Source organism: Rhinolophus sinicus, linkage group LG04 (assembly GCF_036562045.2).
Source record: "Rhinolophus sinicus isolate RSC01 linkage group LG04, ASM3656204v1, whole genome shotgun sequence".
Taxonomy (NCBI): Eukaryota; Metazoa; Chordata; class Mammalia; order Chiroptera; family Rhinolophidae; genus Rhinolophus; species Rhinolophus sinicus.
This window is the reverse complement of record NC_133754.1, coordinates 168,586,431-168,600,681: the sequence shown is the minus strand read 5'-3', so window position 1 is coordinate 168,600,681 and position 14,251 is coordinate 168,586,431. Positions and strand designations below refer to the sequence as shown.

The 14,251-nt window shown below is 45.0% G+C and overlaps 1 protein-coding gene across 1 annotated transcript; it reads left to right on the top strand.

The window, feature by feature from the left end:
• Positions 1-5,297: 5,297 nt before the first annotated feature.
• On the top strand, positions 5,298-13,745 carry LG04H9orf152 (linkage group 04 C9orf152 homolog). Its single transcript, XM_019734145.2, has 2 exons — positions 5,298-7,003; positions 11,479-13,745. Exons 1-2 carry the CDS (start codon positions 6,811-6,813, stop codon positions 12,012-12,014), a joined length of 729 nt encoding a protein of 242 aa, XP_019589704.2. The 5' UTR covers positions 5,298-6,810; the 3' UTR covers positions 12,015-13,745.
• Positions 13,746-14,251: the final 506 nt, after the last annotated feature.

Here is a 14,251-nt window from a genome sequence, read left to right as displayed (position 1 = left end):
CTACCTGGGATAACTCAGGGTTATGGCAAAAATGTTCAGGGAAGGTAGGACAAAGGCCATGGTCACCAGCCTCACCTGGACTTACCCGGGGCTACTGCAACATCTTTGGGAGAGGAGGCAGCCCTGGCTGATCAGTTGCAGGCATTCTTCACTCCGATGCTCTGCCATCGTGGTTTAAATACTTTCCATCCCTTCAATTGGACTGTGGATTAATTGGCTCTGTCTTGCTCTATTTTGAAGGCTGACTAGCTGGGCCTTTCACTCTCCTCTATGCAGAGCCCTATTTAGTAGAATTTCTACCTCCGGTCACTTCACAGGCCACTGATTAGCCATCAATGGTGCCCAGGGAAGACGGTGAGGACACGTGGCACCAATCATGCATAAAGAAGGCCTCTGAAGGAAGTTATGGGCATGTGGGGCCCTCTGTTGCATGGCCTGTGCAGTTCTTTGCTGGGCACTCCACCAGCAGGAGCTCATTAAACAGCAGCTGGAAACATCAAAAAACACTCAACCTTTCTGTTGTTTGTGTGGCTATGACTCAAAGTCCCCACTAGAGGGCAGGAAACTTTAAGATGATGGATTTTTTTTTTTTTTTACAGGTGAATAAACTGGATAAATTATAATAATTATGGGAATAATAAATAATCACAAATAACTTTTATTGCACATTGTCTAAGGGCCAGGAACCCCCCCAACACTTTATGTGCATTATTTCATTTAAGTTGTTTATTATGTTCTCTTCATCCAGTTCATATCATAAATTATAATTATGCAATTTTCAGTTTACTTGTTCTTCATTTCTGTCCCACCGCCGGACTAGAAGTTCCATGAGGACAGTGTCTGTTTAATTTACTGTTTTGTACTGATTAGTGAGTCTGGATCATTGTGGTAGTTGAATAAGTTCATATTGAATGAATAAATGTTGAGTGAAATGAATCTCGACCTCAAAACCAAAACGTGGGGGCTATTATTATTATAATAGCATTGTGTTTTGTTATTAGTAAAATTGTCTTAAAATTTGTGATGTCTCTTTTTAGGTATTTGAAGCTAATTATTAGGTAGTTGTCCCATAGTGTTCTTTCAATAGCTTTTATAAGTTTTATTTGGGGGGGGAAATGTTCTACTGCAGAGAATGATAGGCATTGTCAAAACTAAATTTTGATGAAAGATATTGTAATTATTTGGAACATTTGTGAATTTGCATTCAAAATAAGCTCCTGCAGTGCCAAACTCACACTAGGCACTGTTCTAAGGACATTGCATCTTTACAAAGGTGATATTATTGGCTCCATTTAGCCGATGGGAAAACTAAGGCACAGGGAGGTTTCTTATGTTAAGAAACTTGCCCAAGATTTCACAACTAGTAAGTGGCAGAGCCAGGATTCAAACCCAGGTATCAGATTCCAAGGACATAATCATTACACTACCTCTAAAATTCCCTTAAATGATTTTATACAATTATTTGATAAAATAGCAATTGCATAGGTAATGATTCTGATGGGCCACAGCAAAACAAATTTGGGAGAAGTTTTATGCATTTTTCCACAATGGACTTTCAATGTATTTGAAGCAACAGTATTGAGAAAAGAAATACCAATGGGTCAGAAGGTATCCTTGCTTCTCAAAATCTTGTTTATAGCCAAGAAGTTATTTTGTCATTACACGGTTAAAAATTATAAACTATAATCCTCTTTCCAAAAAACCAAACACACACACCAACTAACATGCAAAGGCCAGCCTACCGCAGGGCAGAGCTCTTGGCATGTCACTAGGAAAGACAAAGCGTACTGCACAGAAATCTTTCAATGTCATCAAAACACAACACCTTTTCAGCCAAGGAAGTTTTGCAATAAAAATAACATACAAGAACCATATGATTTAGCAAGGAGTAGATGCCTCGGTAGCGCACCCAAAAGAACTGAGAACAGGTCTTCAAACAAAAATCTGGATATGAATATTTACAGCAGCACTGTTCACAGTCACACTACTCACAATAGCCAAAGTGTCCATCAACAGACGAGTGGATAAACAAAAGATATATTCGTACAATGGAATATTGTGCAAAAGTGAAAAGGAAAGAAGTACTGATCTACGCTACAACATAGATGAACCGTGAAAACATGATGCTAAGTGAAAGAAGTGAGACATAAAAGGTCACCTATTGCATGGTTCCATTTATAGGAAGAGGCAAATCCATAGAAACAGAAAGCAGATTAGTGTTTGGGAGGTACTGGGGACGGGGGAAGAGGAAAACCTTGAGGTTGGGGTACCTTAAGCTTTCCCTGGAATTTCCAGTGGAAAGAACTTGAAAGTCCTTCACCAGGACAGCACCCATTCCTGTCCCATCCCCACTGTGTATGTGGCTCTCCTGGACTTTGGCTCTCAAAGCATCTCCCCTGTGGGCTTCCTTCTTCAAGTCTCTGAATCTCCACCCACCCAAGGCTGGCCCTTGGGTCACAATGCCTCCCGTTGGAGTGATTCTCTCTGGAGTAGTGCCCTAAGGGACAAGTGACACCTGTTGCCACCCAAGTCTCATAGAATAGCTGATCTCTTGGACAGGAGCAGACTTGGATCCTCTCGGTCTAATGTCCTTTACTATAAGCTTCAGTGAGAACTGCAGGAATAGTGGTTCCTTTAGTTAGTGATCGTGTTAGAACAATCACAGGCTTATCTCTCAGTCACAGACTTTACACATTTCAGGTTCGGTTCAGTTTAAACACATACGGAAAAAGAAAATATTCTCTCAAATAACAGTGCATCTCATCCCTACTCCCATGTCTCGAACACTGAGCAAATGCAAAGCTTCTTTCTTGCTGCCCTAGAGAGTCTACCTGAATAATAAAGCACACCCTTTTAGCAGCAGCAGTCATCATTATCCAGACTCAATCATATTTTTCATTTATTCCTGAAGAATCCCTGGGTTATAATACAGTTGCCTTTTTTTTTCTTACACTACTTTTGTTGTTATCTCAAATCATAGGGAAAGGAAAGTTTATTCAAGAAATGGTATTGGGACAATTGGGCACTTATTTGGAGAATAAAAAGAGCTACATCTCTGCCTTATACTTAACACTCTAACATTAAAATCAGTTCCAAATGGGTTAAAGATTGGGTGTTAAAAGAGAGAGAGAGGAACCATATGAAGCAAAAGAGGGAACTTAAGCTTCTAAAAGGCATGAAAGTGGCCGCTGATAGCCTCTCCTACTTCTCACTGAAATAGCTACAAAGATGCACCCATAGAAACAGACAACTGTTAATACTAAAGGTGAAGACTGACAACTCAATGCCAAAATATAGTGGAAATCAAGTCCAATTTTATGGCCAGTGCAGCAGGACCAGCATGGAGGGTCCCTTTTGCCTTCTGCTCATGATAGAGAGACATCCTGTTCAAAAGGGATGAAAAAGTTTGGGCTATCTTACACTGCTTGTCTCTTTGAGAGACCCAGGGACGCAAACAACTAGGCGGATGGCTCTCTAGTACAGTGGAGAACTTTAGAAATATCCAGACACCACTTCAGACTAATTAAGTCAGGCTGTTTAGGGGAAGAACTGAAACACTGGTATTTTTTAAAAACTCCTAAGGTGGTTTTACCATGTAGTCAGACTGATAACCAGTCTTCTGCATATGTTCTTCTGCATACCGTGTTTCCCCGAAAATAAGACCTAGCCTGACAATCAGCTCTAATGCATCTTTTGGAGCAAAAAGTAATATAAGACGTGGTCTTATTTTACTATAAGACTGATTAATATAATATAATATAATATAATATAATATAATATAATATAGTATAATATAATATACCAGGTATTATATTAATTTTTGCTCCAAAAGATGCATTAGAGCTGACTGTCCAGCTAGGTCTTATTTTCGGGGAAACACGGTATGTATTTCTCAGATGCTATTCTATAGGGCAGGTAGAAAGATCAGGAGATTGTCTCTCCCATTTTGACCACCCTGCATCATTTGTGACATTTCTTTCCTTCCTTACAGTCTGGAATGCCCCTCTTCACTGTTTCCTCTCCTACCATTTTGACTTCACTTTTCCAGTTTTCAACATTATCTTCTGACTTCTGCCGGCCCCTTAAATAGCGATCTTCCCAGAACTTGGTATCTTGAAATATCCTCCTAAATTAGAGATTTCACTCAATTCTAAGACTTCAGAGGCCACATATCAGCTGAAGATTTCCATTCTCATGAGGTCAGGTGGGCATTTTCACCTCCATAAATTCTTTCAGGAGTGCATGTCCGCTCTACTCATAGGCACACCCAGCCCAAGCCAGGATAACTGAAAAGGTCCTGATGAGGTGAGAAAAAGAGAGTGAGACCTTTTAAAAAAACATAATAGTACAGAAATAATGCTAAGAAGTAGTTTTCTAGAAACTCCACCAGCCTAGACCATTCATCCTCTCCTTCAATTCTTAGAACATAATGATGGCCCAGATGCCATCATTATAAGAGAAAGAAGTTAGACCCTGAGACAAAAGAGGAGAAAGGAGAAAATAGGAATGCATGGAGGAAGCCTCTCTGTCCACCCAGCATGAACTTGAACAAGCAAACAGAAAAGGGGAACTCAAAAGGCAAAAGAAAGAGCTATTTGGACCATCCCTCAATTCTATGTATACCTGTCTAATGATAAAACTTTTCCAATCGTGGACTGTATCATTTTCATAAATGATGACATTTACATTTCTCTACCAAGCATCTAGCTCACTCCCGATGACCCAAAGACCATAGGCACCTGAAACATAAGATCTAAAACAAAGCCCTCTTCTCCTTTGCCCCCCCAGTCTGCTTCTTCCCTGTGCCATCTCTGTGATTAGAACTACCACTTCTCTACCTGGTATGGGTTAAATTGTGTCCTGCAAGATTCATAGGTTGAAGTTCTAACACCAGAACCTCAGAATGTGACTCTATTTGGAAATAGAGTCATTGCAGATTTAATTAATTTAATTAAGATGAGATCATTAGTGGGCCCCAATCCAATATGACTGGTGTCCTTCCTGAAGGAAGAAAAGGAGAAATTTGGACACAGAGACATACACACAGGGAGAACGCCATGTGAATATAAAGGCAGAGACCAGGTGATGTTTCTACAAGCCAAGGAGCACCAAAGATTGTCAGCAAACTGCCAGAAGCTAGGTGAGAAGCGTGGAACAGATTATCTCTTCCAACCCCGAGAAGGAACTAACTCTGCTGACTGACATCTTGTTCTCAGACTTCGAGCCTCTGGAACTGTAGACAATAGATTACTTTCGTTTAAGCCACTACATTTGTGGTCCTTTGTTTTGTTTTGCAGCCCTAGCACACAAACATACTACTCAATGAAAATGAAGCCTCTGTCTCTTACCCCTGTATCCAACAGTAGCACATCCACAATCCATATTCACATCCACAATCCACATTCACATCCACAATCCAATCTACCTCCACAGTCCACATCCAATGACTAGCAATTGATGGTACTTTGTTCTGTTTTGCAGCCCTAGCAAACTGACACACTACTCAATGAAGATGGATCCTCCATCTTTCACCACCACACCCAATGGCTGGATCCTATCCAGTTAACCTCCAAAACTTCCCCTAAATCCAGTCTCTACTCTGTTTCCATTGCCTCCATAGGTGTCTTGGGTAACTGGGAAATCAATTAGTCCCTGGTAGAAGATAGAAAAGGCACTTCATTGACTAAATGGAGCAAGGATAGGTTGAAGCTGGGGCAACAGGTAAAGGGTCTTGGATTCAGCGGGGAATCAGAGATGGTGGGGCTGGCAAGCAGAGGGTGAGGGTGCACCGAGCTGTGGGTAAGATCAACACCAACTTACTGCTTGGTTGCAAAATGCTGAGACCTCAGAGGCTGCATCGAATGTCAAAGAGGTGGGGCTTGGCTAGAGGCCTGGACTCCCTTGGGCTCTTTCCCCAAGGAAGGCTTTGGGGCTGGGCTTTCTCCTGAGATGTGCGTTGGGAGTGAGTGGAGACCTTGGGGACACCTTTGCTACTGGGTTTCCCTAGGACATGGCTGCAGCATGCACATCCCTGAGGCACCAGCTTTGTGAGGCTGCAGAGGGTGTTCCTTTTCCAACTGCAAACTGAATGGGCTGGTTTGCTGATGAGCGTCCAGGTTCCAGTCCAAGAGGGGTGAGCCGAGCAAGCACTCGGCATTCCCCAGCTCTGCTAGGAAACGGCAGGCTTCACCGTATCTCTTGGAATTGGAGTCTAAACTTCGGGATCAAGCAGTGAAGGACCTGGAAATACAGCACCTCCTTGGACCCCCAGAAGGACGCTGAACAGCTGTGCTTGCCTTTCTCTTTATTCCCTTACTCCTCGCCTCACCCCGGGGCCCCTCAATCTCCTACTCCCCATTCACTCCTTTTCCCCTCCATCCTCCTGCTGTCCCAACGTCCTCACTCTTCTCCCACCCAACCAATCCTCCTTGCTACTACCACCTTCTTCCTCCATTCTTTCTTTCCCTCTTCCTTCCTTTCCTCCTCCACAGTCCCCTCCTCCCCCCGGACTTTTCCTTTCCCCCGCATTTCTCCTCCTCTTCCCCCGTTTTCCTCTAGCTGGTCTTTCTCTCCTCCCCTAGCTTTACTCCTTCCCCACCTTTCCACTTGGCCCTACATTTCCCTCCACTTTTCTTTTCGCTTACATTTTCCTTCCCCCAATATCCCCCTGTCCCTCCCCCTCATCTCTCTCCCTCCCCTGCATCTTTCCACCTTCCCTCCTCACTTCCCTCCCCAATCCCCATTTGCTCTGCCACCTCCCACCCCGCCCCCTGCCCCTCCCCTCAGTGTTTGCTTTTCTCCCGGATCCGGATGAAGGGGTTGCCCTGCCAATGTCTGTGCCCTGCCCACTTCTGGCAGGTGGGGTCTCTCCTCATGGCTGAGGGCTCCAGGACTCAGGCCCCGGGAAAAGGGCCCCCACTCAGCATCCAACTCCTGCGAGCCCAGTACGAAGGCTTGAGGCAGCAGCAGAGGGCCCAGGGCCACCTTGTGGTACTCCCGAAAGGTAGGGCTGGGCAGGTGCTGGGAGCTGCAGTAGAGGGGAGAAGGGCCTGGCTGTGGGTGGAATGGGGGGGTGGGAACCAGAACTCTGCCGGCCCTCTTGGTGGGGAAGAGCAGGTGTGCAGACCACCTGAAGTCAGAGCTAGAGCAGGGTAGATACAGGGTAGGCTGATACAGAGCAGGCTGATACAGGGTAGCTCTGCTAGGCTCAGTCCCCTGCCAGCTGAGCCAGGGGCCTCAGCCAGGCATCTGGCCGGCCGCCTGCTGTTCCTTGGCCTCTGCTCTTGTGTTCTGATCTTGCTGGACTGGTCTGCCTGGTGAGCTGGGCTTGGCCCCCCTGCTAGGCCAGGTGGGGAGATGCGAGCTCAGCCTCCTGGCTGGCCTCACCAAGGCACCTCCTACAAACCTGAGAAACTGGCTCCGGAGAAGGAAGACATGGCATTCCCGACAGCCTGGGCACTAGCTAGAGGAAGCACAGGACTCAGGGATCCACTAGGAGTCCTGGCTCAGGGAACTCAGTCATCACAGCCTCAAACAGCAGCCAGGGGGGTCCAAGGAGACACTGAAGCCCCCTCTTCAAAGGGGGGGAGCCTCTTCCCTTCAGGAACTCAGATTTCATTACAGGAGGAAGTTAGGAGCATATAGCTCAGAAATCACGCGATTGTCAAACCTGAGCCCTTTATCCTCTAACAGAGGAACAGGTTCAAGAAGGTAAGGAGATCCCCTGAAAGGTCAAGCCTGTGCCTGGGAGTTTCTACAGTTATTTGGACAGTTCGGGACTTGTTGAGTGACCCATCCTGCACTGGGCCAGGCTGGGAAGAAATCAGGGGCCAAAGGGACCTCACTGCCTGGAATAGGATGTATGCAGCCTTTTGGAGACAAAAGTGGCACTTCTGAGCCAAAGGCACCCATCTCATATTACTTAGGTTGTTGCCAACCAGTGCAATCCCTTTGAACTGAATTGGCACAGCCAAATAGCACCACCCTCCCATCTTTGCAGGGCATAAGCTGAAAGGTTCTTAAAGCCCTACCCCATCCTCCAGGATGTTGATTCGTTCAGTCGCTCAGCAAGCACTTATTAAATTAAACCACGATCAAATGAAAGCATCATGCTTAACCCACCTGTGATCCAGACTCACAAATCCCTGTAATGGGCACGTCCGAAAGATAGCTCCAACTCCGTGTGCCCCGTGGTATTCACCATCCCTGTCCCAACCCTCCCTCTGGCCCTTTCTCCTGCATTCTATAACTCTGAGCTCCTGCCTCCATCATTACCAAGTCATCACTTAGGCATATTAGTGCAAGGAGTGTGCAGGATTCTGCCTTCTCAGGGACGACTTCTGACCCCCAGGCTGGGTCCGGGCCTTTTAAAGCACTTCTAACAATGTACAATTCTGCATTTTTCTCTAATTGTGAGAAGTCACACACTGCCTGATGGAGTGGTCCTATACTTGGTCTCTGAAAAGCTTGCGTCCCAGCTCCACCACTTTCTTGCTATGTACAGCTTTGAACAAGTTATGTAAATTCTCTGTGACTCGGGTTCCTTATCTGTCCACTGGGAATAACTGTAGTACCTAAATTACAGGGTTGTGATAGGAATGAAGTGGATTGATACCTACAAAGGTCTTCAGGACTTTCTGTGCTGATTGGCTGAGGACCAGGTCGCTTAGGTCTCATAAATCTGAATTGGAAGGACACTGGAAGCATTTAGACTGGGTATGAAGAATAAGGTAGTTAGTTCTCCAGGGTAAGTTTACAAAAATGAGGTGAAAATGATGCTAGAGAGACCAAAAGAAATCAATTTTGCCTATATTTTAGCAGCAGGGTAGATGGTGATGCCATTCACTGAGATAGGGAATATATTCCACAGGGAGAGATGAATTTCTTGGCGAACACGCTGCATTCGAGATAGTTGTCTGTAGGACTTCCAACCAGCCTGCTTCCCAGGAGAGATATCTGGGCTGGAGATATAGATTTGGGGTCATCGATATATAGGTGGTAGTTGAGGCCATGGGCATGGGGTAAAATTGTGGCAGTTCGATGTGTACATTGACAAGATGCTGGGATGAACATTAGAGTTCTGGAATATTCCAGACACTTACATTCATACTGGGACAAGCCAACGAAGAGAAGTGAGGGAAGACAGAGAGAGTAGGTATAGTACAGCCTTTAAAAGGCAGGAAACTTGACACATGCTGAACCTTGTATAACTATGGATGAACTTGGAGGACATTATACTCAGTGAAATAAGCCATTCAGAAAAAGACAAATGCTGTATGATATTACTTCTATGAGGCACCTGGAGGGGTCAAATTCATAGGAAGTAGAAGGGTGGTTGCTAAGAGCAGGGAGGAGGGAGAAACGGAGAGTTGTGGTTTAAGGGGCATAGAGTTTTAGTTTGGGGTGATGAAAAAGTTCTGGAGATCAGCTACATGACAATATGAATCTACTTAACTCTACTGAACTGTAACCCTAAATATGGTTATGATGGTAAATTGTATGTCATGTGTGTTGTACCACAATTAAATATTTTTTAAATGGTAGGGGGAAAAAACAGGAGATATTAATGTCACAAAGCCAAGCGAGCAGAGGGAATTTAGAAGTTAGTGATCCTCTGCGTCCAAAACACAGAGAGACCCAGGAAGATGGGGTGGCCATTGAGATCGGCTCCTACTAAAAACTGTGTCTTAAGACATTGGGTTGTGTTTGGAAGGGCAGGTATTATGGGAGTTGGTTAATGGAAGGAAGAACCCTGGAATTAGCTTTCTTCATCCTGTCTTAGCACTATGGAGAGGACCTAGGTTCTAGAAATGCAGTTCCAAGTAGCAGTATGGTTGTCCTGATGCAACAAAAGGGCACCTTGGGACCTGAGCTGGGGTCTAGGAAGCCCCTGTGCCCCGGTGGTTGGTGTCCAAAAGGCATATGCTTTTGTCACATTCACATTCAGGTAATGTGGGAGTCATCATATGTAGAAACGGAATGGGGATGGGAACTCATATCTGGGCTGGGTGCTTTATGTGCATTTCATCTAACATTCCCAACAACCCTGTAAGGCAGCTCCTCTTTCCATATCTCCATTCCCCATTCCTTCATCCCAGCTGAAGAGAGAAATCAAGGAGGAACTCAAAATACCTGTTCCCCAACTGCATCTGCTGGCAAACTGAACCAAGGATGGAGAATTAAGGAAGCATCACATCCCCGTCTTCCTCTGTTCTCAAATAAGTACATAACATTTTGAATATTTGTAAAGGTTTTCATGTTTGTTACACTAAGAAAATAGGAGTGCAGGTACAAAGCAGGAACAAAGCTTCAGTCTTACCACTGGAATTAGCGTTTCCGGGACTGTAACTGTTTGCAGAGATGGCTACCCTGGCCCTCTGTTTCTCTTGGATTCCCAGAACTGGAGCTCGGGGGCTTCCTTATGATTTTATTCCTCCAACACCATTTCCCCACTTCTGCCATGCACTTTGTAGGGCCTCCTGCGGTGACAAATGCCAGCATGCTCAAGAGGGCTTCACTGACCATTCAGAGGGAACTGCAGGCTTGTCACAGACCTATTTTCTATAGGAACATACCTTTCATTCCCACAACACTTGCTGCCACCAAGAGTTGACTGTAAACTATTATGTTCCACAAGGTGGTAAAAATATGTCCCCGAGGAAGAAGACAGACTGGTCTGCGCCCTCATCCCTGAAGCCAGTTCAGGGAAGCAGTAGGTTTTGCAAATGTGTCCCCAGAACAGTGTCTATGTGATAGACAGATAAAGGCCAGTCCTCCAAAAGACGCTGCTTTGAAACACAGCTCCTCCCTCTTGTGCCCTGGATGGTAAATCCAGTACCAGAATCCCAGGACACAAACTTCGTAAGTCTTTTCCACTGGTGAGTGGAGTGAGTCCTCACATGGGTGACCCTGTGCGTGCCTTGCTTCTTGCCATTCTTTCAGTTTGAAATGCTAGTCCCCTCGCTCTTCCTAGGGGTTATTGCTCATTGGAGTCAGAAACTGAAGTCTATTATTAAACTCTATTATGCTTAAGGTTCTCTCCATAGCATTGGTTACCAACTGAAATTTTATTATAATATATTCATTTGCTTATTGTTTTTCTACCCCACTGTAACACATCATAAAAGTATGGATTTTGTCTCAGTGTTCACTCCGTATTCCCAGGACCTAGAATAAATAATACCTGGCACATAATAAGTGCTCAATAAGTATTTGTTGGATGAATGAATAATTGTTTGTGTGAGAGAGACAGAGAGAGAGACAGCTTGCATGGGTGGGAGGGAGTGCCTGTGTGTGAGCATATATGCGTGGAATCATGTGTGTCCATATATGTGTGTACACACACGTGCAATGTATGAGTACCTGGCATGCTTTATGTTTGGGGCATAGCCTTCTTTCAGCTTAAAAGCTCTGAGACCCCCAAATGAGAGCTGCCCAGGTCCTTTCCAGTGGTGACCCTGCTGTGTCTTGCTTTCTCAGGAGGGAACTCACCTGCTCCTGCTGAATCCATGGTCAGTGCTGTTTGGATTAACAAGGAGCGAAGGCACTCACTGCCCTTGAACAAGATGGACCCCGAGCCAACAGGGATGCTTGAGGAGGCTGACAGAGGCTGTCTTCAGAGCCCTGAGTCTCCATGGCACACACACCTGCAGATGCACTGCCTGGTCCAAACCTTCCGCCAGGAAGCCAGCCATCAGGTAAAACACAAGGGCAAGCTCATGGGGTCTGAGCAAAGGCTCCCTCATGAAGGAGACCCAGGCTTGTTTGAAAACAAGCAGATGACTCAGCAAGAGACGGCAATCCCAGAGATCCCAGAGGCAGCCCAGCAGGAGTGTCCAGTCGCCAACACGCAAACAAAGGCAGTGGGATCCAGCTTAAACATCGGCATTCCATGCCCTTCTTCCACCACGAACCCACATAGGTCTGGAAAAGCAGCTCATTATCCATTTCCCCAGAGGAAAACTCCCCGAATCTCCCAAGCTGCCCGGAACCTGGGCTTATATGGCCCAGCCTGAAGCTTTCTACTCAGCCAAATGTCCGAACCTTGAGGCCACCTCTGGCCTCATCCAAGATCCCAGGAGGCAGAGCCACAACTAGGGCCTCTAACTATGAGCAGTCCTGGACTAACTCAATGATAGGGATTGTGGGAAATGAACTTCACAGTGGACACATGGTGTAGTCCTTCAAAAAAGAAGAGATTGCTCAGGCCACGCTGCTCACAGTTCAGAATGAAAGAGTGCTTGCTGTCAGATCAATGCAGCCCCCTTCTGCTTGTACAAGAAGACTTTGCTACGGAGCCCTGGGTGCCCACATCATGGAGAAGTGCAGTAGGACATCTGTTTAGTCCCTAGAACCAGGGAATTTTAAGACATGAAACCAGGATCCTAGCCAGTGGAATGCCCTAACAGTGCCCTGGAGTCAAGGGACATGGATTTATCGTGATTCTTTTTGTGAATAATTAGTAAGAGCCAATTGTTAATCTTTTTATAGTCTAACGAAAAACAAGGAATTTTTCTACAAAAAAAAAGTTTGAGTTCAATATCTTCTGGTGATTTCTCCCATGTTCTGGAGAAGATGAGCTCTGAGAATTGCCCTTTTCTGGTTGCTCTGCCTGGAGGCCAGCTCATTGAGAAGTCACTACTTTCACTGGTAGTGACCACACCATTTCAGCTTAAGCCTCCCAAAGTATGGTCACCCTGGATAAAAAGGGTCAGAACAATGCCACCTAATATTTGGTGTGTTGAAGCGGTCTAGGAATGGTTGGTCATCTTTCATCTCTCACTGAGACTGCACATACCAGCCTCGTCACAGATTTATTGCCTTCTGTCCTTCCCTCCATCTTTCCTTCTATTCCTTCTTCGCTCCCTCCCTTCCTCCCTTCCTGTCTCCTCCCCTGCCTGCCTTTCTACCTGCCTTCCTTTCTACCTTTCTATGTGTCTTCTCTCTGTGCTTTTCTTTCTATCTCCCTCCCTCTTCAAATTAAGTTCTATTAAACACTGCCAACCATTGATGATATATGGTAATAGGAGCCAGAGTAGAAAAAGCCAAAGAAATGCTCCTGCTTGGAAAATGTGTTTCCCACAAATTGTTCCCTTTTCAGCCAAATTTGGACCACTTATATCCTTCCTGGCACATTTTAAACCTAAGACAAAGTGAAGCATGTGTTACTTGGGTGATGGGGAATAAAGTATGTCTTCCCTAGTCAATGTTTAACTTCAGTAATGATATTTAAACACATCTAAGGTGACTTTTCCTCATATCGAATTCTCTCTCTGTAAAGTTTCACCCACATCTTCCCCCCCCATGGTAATCCAGTCTTTCCCATCTACATCCAGAGTTATTAACCAAGATTGTTATTAACTGTCAAAAATATGGATGTGCCTGCTGCTTTGCCACCCAGAAATTCACTCTAATTTGAGGATTCATTGTGATTCTTTTTGTGAATAATTAATAAGAACCAGTTGTTAATCTTTTTACAATCTAATGAAAAACAAGGACATTTTCTGGAAAAAAAACTTTGTCCTTTGCTTTTGTTTTACAAAGGATTCCCCCTTTCTACAGTGTGTCCATCAAGGAGAGGCTACGTTTTCCTGCCGTTACAAACAACCCTCAACTCTCACAACAGAAGGTGGGGTTTTTTTTCCACTCATGAAAAATCCACTGGGAATTTGGGCAAACTCCTAAGGCAGCTGTCCTCTATCTATTACCAGCAATTCGGCTGCTTCAATCTTGTGGCACCGCCATATCAACACTGGTTTCCCTTATCACTGTAGGAGAAGAAAATATGCATCAGTCGTCACGTACTGGATCTCAAATCATTTTTCCTCACATTTCATTATCCAAAGCAAGTCACAGGGTCCTAGCTCCACTTGAAGGGTATGAGGAAGTGCAGTCATCCCGTATGCCTAGGAGAGAAGGAGTGGAAACGTGGGTGAGCAGCACAAATGGTTAACACAGGTAGACAGGAGTCAGATCATAGTACAATATTAGGTTTCATTCTGAATGCAGTAGGTAGCCATTAAGGGATTTACATATGAGACTAAAGTTATTTGATCTGCTATTTAACCAGATGACTCTGGTTGGTCTATGGAGAATGAGCTGAGGGTCACAACAAGAGGCAATGTCAGGGGAAAAGGGCCATGGCAAGTTCAACAGGAAATATGCTGTAAGCTCAAGCATGAGTGGAAGCAGAAGAGATGGAGGGAAAATGCATACATTTGATATATATTTTGAAGCTAGAATCAATAGGATT